Below are 16,011 nucleotides of genomic sequence, written 5' to 3'. Positions count from 1 at the left end.
AGCATGGCTGTCTCCAGGGCATTGGTTTGTCATTGCTGAATCTCCCGTGACTGAATGTGAACTTTTACTTGGACTTCTGACTGTCAGCACTGACTCTGTCCCTCCTCTAGCACTTGGAGCCGTTCCCAGTGTTTCTTTTTGGCACATTCAGGTGCTAAAGGAGGGACAGGGTAGTACTCTGAAGCAAAGCCCTAGGGGCTCCTTATATAGGAAGAGATTGAAAAATTAGCCCCTCGTGGAGAGAGAAAAAAAGACCTAGGAACTTATGAAGAGTTTTCAGAGAAAATCAAAATAAAATGATGCAAGGTGGCAGCAACTACAGTGTCAGCCAGGGTGATATGTCAGCTGCCTTAATCCCAGGAAGGGAGAGAGTGCTTCCTTCCAACCCCCTCTCTCCAGCACAGCCATATTCTCCCTGTGGTTCCCTAATTGATTGCCTGTTAACGTGTAACAGATGGGGAAAAGGAATAAGCAGAGATTTCTCTCACCCTGTCATCAGCTTGGGCTGGCAATTGAGGTACCAAAATGCTTTTATTCCCAAGAGTGGGAGAGTCAAGTGTACTGTAGCCGATGGTGAGCAATTTCAGCTATGGAGCTGAAGGCTGAGCTCAGGGGAGTGGGCAGCACGTAGGGCTGCAGAGTGTGGTTGAGTCAAGAAATGCACCATTCCCAGGGCTCTGCCGCAGTGCTCGCAGTATCCAGTCACAGCCCTGGGTATGCAGGGAAACAGGATCCAAGGATCATAGAGAAGAGAGAGTGAGTGGCAAAAGCATTTCCAAAAGGTGTTCATCCTACAACTCTATTATATTCAGTAGGTGTGTTAAACATCTAACTGAAGAAGTGGGAAAACATCCGTTCAGGCTGCCTAACATCAATAGCGGGTGTGCAGAGCGCATGCAAATGTGTCTGTTACACAGTTGCATGCCCTGCTAGTATCAAAAGACTTGCCATGATTCTGGTATCTGAGAATGGTGTTGGCTCAATGGTTTGATCACAGAGATGGAGCTACAGCCCCAGGATTTCCCAGGTGCTCAGGAGATGCAGTATATCAACTCATCATCAGGCTTTTGTGGTCTTGGACCAACCACTTCTTGCTGCTTGAGTACTGAAAGATGAAAAAGTGATGACTGTTACAGAAGTACTTAATCTGGTGGCCCTACATTTGGTGATTTTCTTAAGTAATAGGTGTGTATGCTGCTATAAAATGGCTCTGAATCTGTCCTGGATGATTAGACCCCTGAAGCTCTAGATACCCCTGATCATGAAGCAGAGCTTCATGCTAATTTCCCCTCCAACTGCTACCCCTCCTCTGCTACAAATGACCCCAGTCTACCTAGAGGTTTTCTTTTTCAGCTGCATTAACTCACGTAAAACCTGCATACCTTGAGGTAAGAGGATCTTGCAATAGCCTCTCTGCTCCTCCTGCTGCTGCCACATCAGTGGGAATAACAAACATCCAAGCTGCAGACCTTCTTTGAGCCTGACAGCTTCGCAACTCACTTTGCCCCTTATCCAGATGAGGCCAGGCTCTCTTAGACAGCACAAGGACTGCTGCTTTTCAAGTGATGGGGAGAAGATATGCTGAAAGCCAGCCTGGACATAGCTGGTTACTCTGAGGTCACTAATACTGCAGTGTGGGAGTTTGCCATCAGCAGATTTTTTTCCAAAGAAAATCAGAGATTTTACCAAGTCAGATTTCCCCAAGGAAAATTTTTATGAAGTCAGGAAAATCCAAACCATTGATTCACTTCAAGCCAAATTGGTGTGGTTGGGTTTGCTGAACTAAGCCAGGATCACACAACACATCTTAGCCTGTCCCACAAGTTATGGTGGAGTCACACCTGTGACCTCTCTCATGTTGTGTCACATGGCCCAAGGGAAGTCTCAACTTGGCTTTGAAGTATCACTTGACTTTGTGAATATTGTGGAAAATGGAATCTGGTGAAGACAGGAGACAATCAGAGTTTTGGATGTGTTGAAGCATGCAGCTGAGCAGCTATTGGTGGTGAAGAGAGATCTGATTTGAAACCAAGAATTAGTTGAATGTAATGGAGCAGGTCTGTTACATGAAATGTAATGTGTTCTGAGTATTTCTGAATTAAAGCTTTGAAAAGTTCTACTCTGCAGAAATCCTAACTAATTCTTTCATCCAAGTTTAGGACAAAGGCAAATTCTGGGCTTCTTATGGGATACAAACTCTTAATCTAACTCTACTTTATTCCTTCTTTTAGTCATTCACTCAGTGGATAGAACATTATATATCAATCAAATATATTGTCATTATCTTTTGTTCATCTGTCGTTACAACTTGTAGGTAGTTTTGCCTGCTCTGGATATTAACTAATAACAGTGCTATATAACCATATGAGACCTTTATTATTCAACATATTCACAACTATGACTACCCTTCATGTATTTTCCATCTTCAAATAGTGAAAATGAAGGCTATTTCTAAAATGACCCATTAGTATAAAATAAAAGCTTAAAGCTCAGCAAAATCAATCTGAATTGAGGTTTCCCTCTCTGATCTTTATGAATCATCTCATTGCATGCTTGGAACTCATACCCATAAGGTGATACAGCAGGACTTGCAAGGAGCAATACTGGAGAGAACTGGTCCTTGGAGAGTCAGAGAGAAGACTTACATGTCCCCTCATCTTCTGAGTAGGCAGGCTAAGTATCAGGCATAGTGGATTCCCTGCTTGAGTCTTGCAAGATTCAAACTTGGTGAGTGTAGCAAGACACTGCTGTGCTGGGATGCCCTGACACAAATAAGGGGCTTAAAATGTGGATAATGCAGCTCAGAAGACTTGTAGGTATTTATAACAGGCTTGTGACAAAATCCATTGTCTTCTAGGGCTTCCTGGTTGTCAGTACAGTGGTTAAGGTGTCTCCTGGAAAGGGAGGAGCAGCTGAGAGTTTGCTTATTTTCCTGCTCAGAAGAGCGTTAACATACACAGGATCAGTGAAGAGCCTGTGAGATGCAGAATGGAGGGTTTGTGTCCCTACAGCTGTGGTCACAGTAGCCAGGCACTGTCCTGTCCTTCTGTCCTCCTCAGAAATGTGGTTGGTTCTTCTCAGACAGGAGTTCACAGCCAAAAAAGCAGAAGATGTTTTAAGTTTTCCTAAAACTTTTGAAGCATAACCAGCAAAGTGCAGTATTCCTTGGATCTAGTGCCCAGTGCTGCTTGCTGTTCACAGCTCTAGCACTGGGATTCAGATCATCTCCTGTGCAACACAACTCTCTAAATCTGGTGGATTTGGGGGAGGGCTTTTGCCTCAGTGCATCTCTACAGAGAATTCTGTGCAGAACTTCAGTAAAGTATTTCTGTGTTGGAAACCCTTCAGACAAACTTGCTGACAGCACATAGCCCCAGGGCCATCTCCTGCATCCTTGTGCAAGCAGGAGTCAGGTTGTGCAAAATGTGCAAGTCCTCTTTTGTGGAGGAAGAGCCATGTGTGCCACCCTAGGGAGGCCAGCAGTGCTGGTGTCACACCTATAGCTATCTCCTTTTCTCTTTTCCTCATAGCATCAGGAGCCCTGAAACTTTGGTCTTCACATTTCTGGTTTTCTTACTATATAAGCCACTCGACAAAATTTTGGTTAATCCAAGTCTTACCTCACCTGCTTTTCCAAAGTCTCATTTTCTTGCAAATGATAAACATTTGTATGAGCTTTTTGATTTGGGGTTGGAAGGGCGTTGTGGGTTTGGGGATTTGGTTTGGTTTAGTTTTTCCTTGTTTTCTTTTCAAATATGGGAACCTCTACTGATGCTTGTGTATAATAATAATCAGTCACCTAGGTCAGGGATGTGTCCCTGGTAGGATAGGACAGCCCTGCTGATAACCAGGTCACTTATTCAGGTGCCTAAATGCTTATTTACAGGACCAATATTTGAAACCCTTTCTTTAAAAACTGTGGCTTAAAAAGTAACTCCTCACCTCATGCATATCATTGGAGAGATTTTTTTTCTAATTTTCACAAAGTACTTCTCCTCACACCAGGGCTCAGGCTATGAAGTCTCAGTTAGAAGGGCTAATCTAAGCAGAAGACAATAGAAAATCCACTCCATGTGTATTATCAGTGTTCCCTGTCCTGGTGCAGGAGGTCAGACTGGTACCTACCAAGGGCAGAGGAGCTCCTGGTCTGGCTCTCTGCTCACCAAGGGTCTTTTTACAAAAGTTTTCCTGTCCCATTTCACTCAGACACCCAGATGATCTGTTTCCCTTCAGAATCAGAGATAAAAAGGGCTCAGGATAAAAGCCTGGGGGTACTGAAATGAAAGTGTTACCAGAGCTACTGGCTTATTGAAAAATCACGTTGCTTTCTCCTGCAGACTGTCCCAGTCCCACAGACCAGCTGTACCATGCAGGCGTTACACTGCCTGCCTGATGGGACTTTCCTAAGGCTTTGGTATTTTGCAAGCAGGTCTTGTAAAACAAACCAACCAAAACCAAGGTAAAAAAACCCCAAACAGCCGAACAATTCAGATAAAAGGGAACAAATGCATGAGCTGAGGTGCCCACGAGATGAATTTCACTGGGATTTCCTGCTCTCAGCCCTCTGGCCCCAGGGAACTGGCAAAGGGAGGTACCACACGCTGCTGGTGGTAGCTGCAGCGTGCTGTGTCAAATCACTAGGGCAAAAGAATGAATGGAATTGGAGCTTACTAGCAGATATGTCTGAATCTGGGTTTCCCCCTGAAATTCAGGAAAACCTTTGGTCGTCTTGCCTTCTAGGTCACCCAAAGAAAGAGATGAGAGGTGTGTGCAGCAGGGCAGAGCATGCAAGGAGTGGAAAGGATGGTAAAAGCAATGAAGGAGAAACCAGAAGAAGAACAGAGATGGTAGTGGGGGTTCTTCAGAAAACAACCTGAAAATGTAAAAGCTTGAAAGACTTTCTTGACTACTTCTGTCTAATCTTTCCTGAGTTTCCTTGTAGAAGGGCTTTTAGAAAGGCAGGATCAGTAAGCAAGGAGCATCTTGTGCTGTCAGTGCTCTAGTAATTCTGAGCTCAGCTCCCCAAGGAGCCCTGTCCATAACTTAAGCAGTAGCTGGGTGGGATTTTATTGCTTACCAAGCTCAGAGAGGCATTCCTTTCTTCCCAGTTCCTTCCCTTCCAGAGACATATGGTGACTGTGGGGTCTCTTGGAGACCAAGCTCTGGTGTGCAGTTTCCAGGTGCTCGTATTACGTGTGCACTGGAAGTTATGTTCCAAACTGTTTAACAGTCAAAGGTCTAATTTTACAGAAAATAGGGTAATTTTGCAGTTCTCTAGCATAAAAACCATGATTTATTACTTGAATAGTCTTTGGCTGTTTCTAAGGATCTTTCATCTAAAGGCTTTAAAGTGCAGCTAGACCTTAGTGAATCACGACTCATGATCTCCCCCGAAGGAAGGTTCGGTGCTTGTTGCATTTCCAGATGAACAAACTGCAACAAAGAGAGGAAGTGCTTTGCCCTTCAGGACCACGTATGAAGGCCTAGAACAAAACTCTGATCTGGTCAGCCACCACTTCATTGTTTTAAGCCATTTTTTTAGGTGAATCTGTGCTGTGGCACTAGTGAGACCCTAGTGAGGTTTTAGATCAGTTGTAAACGTTGTACGAGTCAAGGAGACCTGTTCTAATAAGCAGCAGTTTAAAGCAAGGCCTTGTCAACTGGATGATCCCATTTTCTGCCCTTTCCTTCTAGGCCACACAATCTACAGGCTTGACTTGGATTTTCTACTTGTGTGCAGACTTGTCTGTGTGCACCTCTGCGTGCTGATGCTCTTCTGCAGGGCCTTGCAACACCCCCAGCTGCTGCAGCGGAGGGGAGGTTCTCCCCGAGCCCCCAGCCAGGCCGGTGGTGTGACCGCCAGCCGCTGGGAGGCTGCTGGAATTTCGATGAGTTAATCTCATCACTTTATCACAGGGCACTTACAGAAATTACAAGGAGCTGTGAGCAGCTCACTGTGCTGGCAGCCAGCCGCAGGACCCATAAAAGAAATTGAGACACACACACACACACACACACACAAAGTCAGAGAACTTTGTTAAAGTTTTGGAGACGATAGTTTATCTTGGATGAGTTCTGCTTGGGTAATGCTGGTAGGGCCTTCCCTGGTGATGTCCCTGTTTCTAGCAGTAATGACAGTTATTGCCCCCCCCAGCTACAGCTCTCAGTCCCTGGAGCACAGAGCGTATTATGGGGCCTGATACAAAACTCCATGTATTTCAGCAGAGTTACCTCGTGTGAAGAGGAGACAGTGGGCCTTTCCTTGAGCTAAAGGGCACAGATGATGGGCCTTTCTTCCTTTAGACTGGGCACAGTGGGAGCACACAAGCCTGTGTCCAATGTGAAGGCAATGAGGCATGCTGGATAGGATGTCCCACCAGTGCTGGGTGTTATTTTTTCACCCGTGCTTACCAGCAAACCATACGGCTGCTGCACTACATGGTGGCCTCTGCTTTGCTGCCCTGGAAGGTGAACTAGCCTGATGCTCACTCTCCTCAGGCTCTGCTCCTTTAACAGACATGACTTGAGTATAGATGTGCCTTTGAGAACCGCTTATTCAAGCTGTGTGTACAGTGGGTATGTGGAAACCACTACCTACTCTGACACTACCAAGTTTAGCTGGTTTGTAGACCATTGCTAGAACTTCGTTTTGTCAAGGCACCCATAGCCTGGAGGGATGGGGAAGCTGGGGGATCTGATTGACACAGTGTAAAGGGACCTTGAGTTGCCAGATCAGGGCTGTCACTGCCTCCCACTGCTATAAGGGCTCAGTGCCCTTGGTGTTGTGCCTCTGTGTTAGGGAGGACAAATTTTTGGCCTTGCAATCACAAAACATGAAAATTTACATCTCTTCAGAACTCTGGCTTTGTTGAGAAAGTTGGATATTGAAACTAAGGCAAAACCTTCCAGCAGGAAGCCTAACCATTAAGCTAGCATGGCCAAGTCCAACTGCTTGAGGGACCTGGGGGTTGTTTAGCCTGGAAGAAAAGGAGGTTGAGGGGAGACCTTATTGCTTTCTACAGCTGCCTGAAAGGTGGTCGTAGTGAGGTGGGTCCTGGTCTCTTTTCCCACGTAACGTGTGATAGGACAAGAGGAAATGGCCTCAAGTTGCACCAGGAGAAGTTTAAATTGGATATTAGGAAGACTTTCTTCACTGAAAGGTTTATCAAACACTGGAACAGGCTCCCCAGAGAAGTGGTTGAGTCACAATCCCTGGACGTATTTAAAATGCACATAGATGTGTTGACAGATATGGTTTAGTTGTGGACTTGGCAGTGCTTGGTTAATGTTTGAACTGGATGATTTTAAAGGTCTTTTCCAACCAAAACAATTCTGTGATTCTATGAAAGTGAGACTGCATTTGAGTTTTACCCCAGGTTTGTTCCTTCTCTGGAGCACAGTAAGTATCTGATCATGAAGTCAGGGCCTCAGGACTCATGGGTCTATAATGTGCTAGAGCTCTGTGTCTAGAGCAGGAGTTTGTTTATTACCTTGAGATCAAGCCTGAATCTCAATTTCCAGCTCTCAGAGAACCTTGATACATTACTGGCTATTGAAATTCAGGTGCTGCAGAATGACGACATACAGTCTGGAGGGGAGCAACGTGTGCAGCACACTCTGCTCCTGCAGGCAATCTGCAGCTTCAGGGCAGATGAGCAGTGGTTGAGGAATGGGGTGGCTGAGCTGAAGTTGCAAGTTTTGTGGCAAAAGAAGAGGCAAGAGGTAGAAGGTTTGTAACTAGCAGGCAGATCACCTTTAGGCTTTGGGGGTTGGGTCCTCCAGAGGTTTCACCCAGCAGGGGCCAAGCGTGAGATAAAGCAGTTTCCTTTTGAATCCATGCTCTGGCTTTCCACACAGATTCCCAATGGGCTTTCCAACTGCTTAGCTATCCCCAAGGTCTAATCACCACCCCCTGAGATTGGTATGTATCAGATTGCTGGTCTTTATTTAGAAGAGGGAAGGGTCTTGCACAAGAACATAGAAATCCATTGCAGAAGTAGGAACAAAAATCAAGTGCCTCTCAAATTGTAAGCTCTACTTCTAATCTGATAGCATATGAAGTCCATACTGCATGTTCTCTGAGCTCATACCTACACTTCTCCATACAGCTCTGATTGAACTCTTGAATCTCAGTTTCTTGCTCTAAATCACCAAATGAACTTTTCCACTCTTCTGAACTGACTGTAGAGCTTGGAAACCCTTTTCAGAGCTGCCTGGTTTACCCAGTAGCTAGACTGTCTTAAATGTACTGTCATTGTCAGTGCATCACTGCCAAGGTTAGATTTCCAGTCCTGCTCCACAGCAGACATTGAATAGCCCTCTTCAGAGACATCACTTCCAAAGTGAATGGCAGGATGGAAACAGCTGTTTCTATTTGTTGTCTTCCAGGACTAAATAATAGTTGCATTACACAGTGATCCAGCATAATTCCACTTACATCCTCATACCAGACGCTTGCGTCCGTGTTTCAGTTACATTCTTGGCTTATGATAGAATCTAATGTGACCAGAAATAAATCTGGGATGGTTCTTTCCCTGATTAGTCTTGGAGGCAGTGCTATGAGGTGTTGTGAAGTGATCAGAAGTGGAAGGGGATGAGGAAAGAAATGCTGATACTCTGTGCAGAGGGATGAGAGGAAGATGCACGAGGACTGAAAAAGTAAAACTGGAAGGTTTTGCATAGAGAGCCTGTGTTCATTTTACAGGATATTTTATCCATCTTTCTCAATCCAGACCTACTCTTCCCTACTACCTGTAGTAGCCAGCTGGCAGGAGGAAGCAAAGGAGGAAATAGAGCTCCCTGGTTCCCCAAGCAAGGCAAGAAAGGACAGGTGACATTCATCCCACAGACATGGAGCAATGCTGCTCCAAGGGGAGCTGACAAGGGGAATACTACTAATGTCAGAACTGCTCTCAGCCCTGAACTTCAGGGAACAGGCCGAGTTATGAGGGATGCAGCACAAAGGATGATGACATGCCTGGAGCACGCATTATGCCTGAAAGCCCAGCATTGCAGTCACCCCCTTGGATGGACAGGTTTCTCCCAATACTTAGAGCAGTATTGTTTCTTTTCTGAAATGTGTTCTAGTAAGTGGTGCTGAGCTCTCTAAGAGCCATTATCAGCTGGCTCTGGTCTCAGAATACGTGTGTAAACGAGTGAGCAGGCATACAGCATATACAAACTGGTGATGGTGGGAATATCTGGGCACTACAGCCTGTCCCTGGATCAGTGGGGAGAACGTGGATCCTGGGTGACCATCTCTGTGTTTGATTGCAGGGAATATTGAATACAGCTGCCCGGCCACCAATGAATGTGAGATCACGAAACGGAGGCGCAAGTCCTGTCAGGCCTGTCGCTTCATGAAATGCCTCAAAGTGGGGATGCTAAAAGAAGGTAAGACAGAGTCAGACTGAGAATTGTTCTCTGTCCCAACAGCACCTGGGCCTTGCAGGATCTCCTAGGCTAACTACACACTTGACCCTCTCTGGATTTCCAAAGGTGTCTTTCTACAGGCTTTGTAAAAGAGTCAGGACGGGCAGCGACCAAGAGGACAATCCAGAGAGGAGAGTGGTTCTAGTCAGCACCTTTATGCTAGGACATTGCTTCTAGCACTTGCAAATTTGACAAATAACCAGAAACTGGCTGTCCCAAACTTCCTTTCCCAAAGGAACCCCAGGCTGGAGGGTGCTTCTCTTCCTGCCCACTCCCCACTGCCCAGCTCCCCTGTGTTCGTTTGGCAGCATCGGGGAGGAGAGGCTTTTGCGTGATCATCACTGGCTTGGTTGGGATGGGTAAGGGAAAGATGGAGTTAATGCAGAGCTATGGCACAGTGTGCAAGAAAGATCTGCCCATATTCCCACTCAGGAGGCTTTCTGAAGATGGTGGGTAGCACAGGTTTGTCTGGGAGCTGTGGGTCTCCTGCCCTGCATGCTCAACCTTGCATTGTGCTCAGCTATTGATCTGTTCAGCGCTCTCTGAGCAGCGTTCAGCTTCTTTCTTCTGCGGCTTTTCCTCCCCCCACCCCCCTCCCCAATCCTTGGCCATTCAAGGTGAACCACAGGGAATTCAGTGGCAATTAAACACATTCTTACAGATTGACTTTAAAGCTTTGTTTCCCTTGGGTCCCTCTGGGAGTCAGCTAGGAGAGGAGGGGGAAGAGAGAGGAAAGAGAGGGAAGGAAGGGGAAAGGTTGCACTGCTGGTCCCCTCAGTTTAACCACAAGGAGCAGCAGCTGGCTGTGGTCTGTGCAAGTCCTGATGGAGCCAAGATGCCAGCATGCAGTTTGCTTCCAGGTCATACCATCATAGCAGCTGGTGATGAATTGTACAGTGTCACCTGAGTCTATATTGCTTTGCACTAGGGTGCTCTCATTTCTTGAGAGGCAAGTCGATAGCAACCAGTGTTGTTAAGAATGTAGATTAGATATTAAAGCCTGTCCTGTTTTTTGATGGCTGTGTAGTTTCTGTGGTTAAATATCTTCCAGCTAGACCATACCAGTTACCAAGGGGAGGAGAAGGCAGAGTCTGGCCCTCTGTGACCTAGGCGTAGAGGGTGGTAGACTTGGAAGATCTTGATATACTGTTGGGAAGGAGGCATCTGGTTTTAGAGTTAGAGAGGGATGACTGGAAACCTGCTGCTCTGCATGTGGTAGTTCAGGGAGAAGATATATTACCTTACTCCCACACCAGTAACATACCAGTGGCACTGGCTTTAGTGGGAGCACGGATTTGTAGTGTGCACTAGCCTGCTCATATGAGTCCCATAAAACAGCATTAAAAGCCTGATGTGGCCCCAGTCACTGCAGAGCAGCAACATGGGTTTAGGCTTGCTGGCTGCCTGTGTCTCTGGCACGCTGCATCCAAGCAGTTGGGCCTCTTGGAACTGGCAGCTGGGGGAGCAGAGTCACTGGAGCTGAGGCTGGTGTGTCTGACTGCCTGGCCAGGGCATCCTCTACTCCCAGTTCTGGGAGTTTCAGGTAGTCCAGAAAGGCTGGAAAGAATACAGGTTCACTCACAGCATGCTGTGCCTGAACTCCTGAACCCCATGGGATGCTACTCATGGCAAACTGAAATTTGACTCTAAGGCTGCTTTTGTGCTGAAGTGTATTTAGTTATTCATATAGGGATTGATTTGGCATCACTAAAGCCACTGGGGAAGGGTGGTTTGCTATTGATGATAGTGTATCTGTGATCCTGCCCATAATATTTAGAGCTGTGGAATATACAGTATAAAGATTTATTGATAGTAGTGGGATGCAAGAACACATGACATTATCAAGAGGAGCAGAGGAGACTACACTAGCAATCTGCAGATAGGACTCCTGTGTCCTAACACGGAGTGGTTGAGTGATGTTGGGCAGGCAGCTTTTTTCCTCTTTCTTTTGCTCAGTTTCCCAAGCTGAGAAGTAAGGGTCATACAGCTCTGCTTTGCAAAAGGCTTGTGAGGACCGATTAGTTAACTTTTTGTGAAGCCTGGTGGAAGCACAAAGTATTAGTACACAGAATCCAATCGATACACATCTTTAAAAGCAAAATCCAAAAGGGGAGAAAAATGGTTTTACAGTCTTTGGTCTCCACAGAGCCAGGAGTTTCTGGAAAGAACAAATCCATAATTGTTTGACTTGCTCAAAAATGCAGAATTGACAAGGGATTTTGGATTAGAAAAGGTTCATTGGTCTTTTCCATCTCTGATCTGTCATCCTATTAGCTCATCCATCCCTTCTCTCTGCCAGGGCAGGAGTGTTCCCAGCTGCACATTTCTAGTAGTTTAACTGTTTTTTAAAATCCCTGATGTCTTAGTTTCCCTAAAGAGCCTATTCTGCAGTCTCCAAGCATTCATTAGGACAAGGTGTTGTTCAATACTTGAGCTATGATTTTTTTTTCAATAGTTCCTTCCTACTTTGCCTCAGTGTACCTCTCTCTTATTCCTTGGGTTCAGCCATGGCAGAAGGGTGCTAAGCCAGGTTCTTTCTCCTGCTTGTTTACCAAGTGTTTGGAGAAAAACAGTTTTGTGGTTAAAGATGAGATCTAGGAAACAGTTCTTCTCTTGACAAGTTTCCCCTTGATGTCCTTGGCACTGGGCTGGTAATTTAGTGAGGACATATCTGGGTAAAGAAACTGAACAACTTGTGGAGGAGTATCATATTCCATTAGTACCTAATTAAGGGCTTCATAGTTTCTTTTCATTAAAGAATGGAAGGTTTTCCTCATTTCTGTCATCATACATGACTTACATACACCACCTGCCCACTAGGCATGTAGCATGAGCCTGTTCTTCAGGCAGAAGGCACCAGTATTAAACATGGTAAAAATAGGCAACCATGACTTCAAGCTTCTGCCTTACATCTGAGATGCTCAGCTTGATGCTGCAGGAGAGCCTTAGGCTTTCCCCTTGGGGGGGTGCATAGGAGGGTCACCAGGCATCTTCTCTCATCCTAGGTGAACAGCTGTGAATGTAGCCCTTTAAGATCTGGGGACACTGCCCCTACCACAGAAGTGCAGGTTATTCAGGCAGTGCCCAGTGAATGAGGATAGGGCAGGAAGAGAGCCAGTGGAGCAATCAATAGGTGTCTCAGATATCCAGGCCACTTTCTTTAAGAGATCTCTGATCAATACATTGCAACAAGGGAACTGCAGGGACACCAGAGCTTTGCTGTCTCAGATTCTCCTGGCGTGATGCTGCAGGGCAGGCGAGACTCGCTAGGGAGAGTGGCAGGCACAAAGCCCTGCCCACGGAGCCCAACTGGCTCAGATGGCTGAAGTGTTGGGCTGGCTGGCTGCTCGTCTCTCACTTTCCCCTTCCATCTGGAGTGTGCCCCCAGAGAGCATTAATTAGCCCCTCGCTAGCAGGCTCAGATAGGAGGCTGCTGAATGTGGAGTCCAGCGTTCCAGCACACTCCAGTCCCAGTGCCCCTGTGGAGAGGCAGCATCATCAGAAAACCTGCTCTCTGCTGCTGAAGCACCAGCCTGCAGACAGTGGGAAATGGGGCATGTTCACAGCTTTGCGTGCCCCAGTGCTCTGCAAAAAACTCAGGGAAACCTGAGCAACCTGTGATGCTGCTGACCCCAAATGGAGAAGAAGATATCTACATAAATGTCTGGCCAGTGAAGGAAAGTGTGCCCTGTGAGCTGCAGAGAGAGGCATTGTTCAGAGCTTGGCATCCCTCCCTGGCTTTGCCCACCCCACTGCCTCTCTGTGCTCCCAGCACTGTCTGTCTTGTACCCACAAAGACCAAAGTGTAGCTCTTTAACTCTGGGCTCTACAAAGTAGATCTAGATCTCTCTGTCTCTCTAGGGTGATGGATAGTGGAATTTTGGTGGTTTGGCAGGTCTTTTTTAAAGCCATAATATACCTTGTCAGTTTGGGGGAGAACATACCCTTGCCATTCACGCTCTAGCCACCCATGGCCTTTCTGTTCTACAGCAATTTGTCTGTCTTCCAGAGGTAGATGTCATTTCAGATGACACATGGCTTGTGTGAGTGGGCTCAGAGGTTTGATTTTGGACATTGGCTGGTTAAAACATGACCTCACAGCCTTTCCCTCCACACATCTGCTGCCTCTCTTGAAGTCACATTCCTGTGTGTTCCCTTGCAGAACAGTTCCATGATGAGCACACTGGTGTCAGTCCTTCTCTGTGTTTCAGCGTGGTGGGTGACCTTGGCTGGCCAGCAGGTGCCCACCAAGTTTCTCTCTTACTCCCTCTTCCCAGCAGGATAGAGGGAGAAAATGTGATGGAAAGGCTTATGGGTCAAGAGAACAACAGGGAGATCACTTAGAAGTTACTGTCATGGACAGAGCTTGACTTGGAGAAGACTGATGTAATTTGTTAATAAGAAAGTATTGATAGATAAAAACAAAAGTCAAAAGCACCTTCTTCCTACTTTGACTTCTTCCCAGGCACAACTTGCTCATGTGTAGCTTCTCTTCCTCTATCCCCAGTGCAGGTGGATAGGGACTGGGAGTTTGTGGTCAGTGCCCAACACTTTGTCTCTGCTGCTCTTTCCTCTTCACGCTGTCCCCTTGCTCCACTGTGGGGTCCCTCTCGTGGGATACAGTCCTGCATGAACTTCTTCAGTGTGAGTCCTTCCCATAGCCTGCAGTTCTTCAAGAACTACTGCAGCATGGTTCCTTCCCAGGAACAAATTGCTCCAGTGTGGATCCCTCACAAGCCACAGTTCCTGCCAGAAAATATGCTCATGCAAGGGCTTCTCCTCATGGGTCACAGCTCCTACCAGGAGCCTGCTCTGGTATGTGCTCTCCACAAGCTGCAGCTTCCTTCAGACCATGCCTTCCTGCTCCAGTGTGGGGTCCTCCACAGGCTGCAAAGGTGGATATCTGCCCTGCTGTGATCTTCTATGGGCTGCAGGGGATAACTTACTTCACCATGGTCTTCTCCACAGGCTGCGGGGGAATCTCTGCTTTGGTGCCTGGAGCATCTCCTCCCCTCCTCCTTTGACCTTCCTATCTGCAGGGTTGTTTATCTTGCATTTTCTCACTCCTCTCTCACAGCTGCTGTGCAGCATTTTTTACCTTTTCTTGAATTGCTGATGGGCTCAGCTTTGCCCACTGGTGGGTCTGTTTTGTAGCCATCTGGGGCTGGCTCTGTCTGACATGGGGGCAGCTTGTGGTGTCTTCTCATAAAAGCCACCCCTGCAGTCCCCTGGTACCAAAACCTTGCCACGTAAACCCAGTACAGTCAGCCCATGAAAGGGAAACATGAAGAGGGATGGGGATAACAGGGGAGATGGGACATCAAAGCCTCTCATTACAGAACTTGGTTTTGGGTGGAAATGACAGACAAGCAGAAGAGAAGCAATACTGGGCATACCAAACCATGCCATACCAAATGGTGCAGACTGGCACTAATATGCATAAAGTTGCTGAAGATCAGTTGTCTTCTGCTCCCTGCCAGTGCTGAGACCTGTCTCCTCAAAGTCTGCTCATAACTGAGGCCTAAGAGTAACTTACTGAGATGTGTGAGTGGCTTCTGCCCAGTTTCTTGCAGACATACTGGTTGGCTTCCAAGAGAGCCAAGTCTGAAAGGGTCCTGGGCATGTGTCCTGTGGCAGACCAGGTATACACTATTTCAGAAAGCAGAAGATCTTTCTGGTGTCTCCCCTGTATTTCTTGTGATAAAAGCAGGAGTGGGAATTCACGGAATGGGAAAGCTTCCCTGTACGAGGTGCTTTGCCCCACTCAATGTCTTGGAAGACAAGTTGTCCTCTGGCCTGGCCTCCTGGTTCTCAGGAGTCACCCCACAGCTGTTTCTTCTGTGGTGAGGGTGAAGTCTACAAACGTAAGGCAGGAAGATAGTTTTGATCTGGATGTGGAGAAGGGAGGCTCTTTAATGCTAATAAGTAGGCAGTTATCCAGGAAAGGCAGAAAATTTGTTTTATTTACACAACTGTTTCTTCCCAGAAGTGTATCTGCTCTGGTGTAGTAATCCCAGGTACAGCCATTCCTTTCCCAGGCTTTGCTCCTTTATTCCTAATGCATTTCCACAGGAAATGCTACACAACATCTTAAAATTCATCAGGGCACCCAAATTCTTTGTTACAAATCCCCCTAGCTCTTGGACTCCTGTCCAATCTCATTGCTGATGTAGTAATTGCTGGAATGTGTGGATACTGACACTGCAGGGACAGGTAGTGAAATTTGAATGAGAAGCCACAAAGTTCATTCAGTTCATCTTTGTCTTAGTTGTTCCCCTTTCCCTCCTGTCCCAGGTGTATTTGGGAATAACCTGCCTCCCAGGAATTTGTAGCAACCTGGTAGCCCTTGTGCTCTCTGTGGATGTTGGAGGTGGTCCCCACTTCAGCGATGGTGGAGGCTGTAATCTCCAAATTTCAGAAGTGGTTATGTCTTAAATCCCTGCTCCTTCTCTCCAAGACCCTGGCTGATTAGGAAAGCCTGTAGCTGGTGAAACTTTCATTGTGTTTACTCCTCAGTCTGTTTTTCCCCTTACCTGCTGCATCTGGTGGCTGATGTCATAGAATCACAGAATCATAGGG

At 46.6% G+C, this 16,011-nt stretch overlaps 1 protein-coding gene across 1 annotated transcript in view; it reads left to right on the top strand.

The window, feature by feature from the left end:
• Positions 1 to 16,011, top strand: part of ESRRB (estrogen related receptor beta) — a gene marked incomplete at both ends in the record, with an annotated part of 84,393 nt that overhangs the window by 45,901 nt on the left and 22,481 nt on the right. The window contains one exon of the mRNA XM_084262755.1: positions 9,277 to 9,393. Within this exon, the coding sequence (XP_084118881.1) occupies positions 9,277 to 9,393 (117 nt within the window). The remainder of the gene's footprint in view (positions 1 to 9,276; positions 9,394 to 16,011) is intronic.

This window comes from Gallinula chloropus, assembly GCF_964237585.1.
Source record: "Gallinula chloropus genome assembly, chromosome: 4".
NCBI lineage: Eukaryota > Metazoa > Chordata > Aves > Gruiformes > Rallidae > Gallinula > Gallinula chloropus.
The sequence above is the reverse complement of the archived record's forward strand: the minus strand, read 5'-3'. Positions and strand labels throughout refer to the sequence as shown.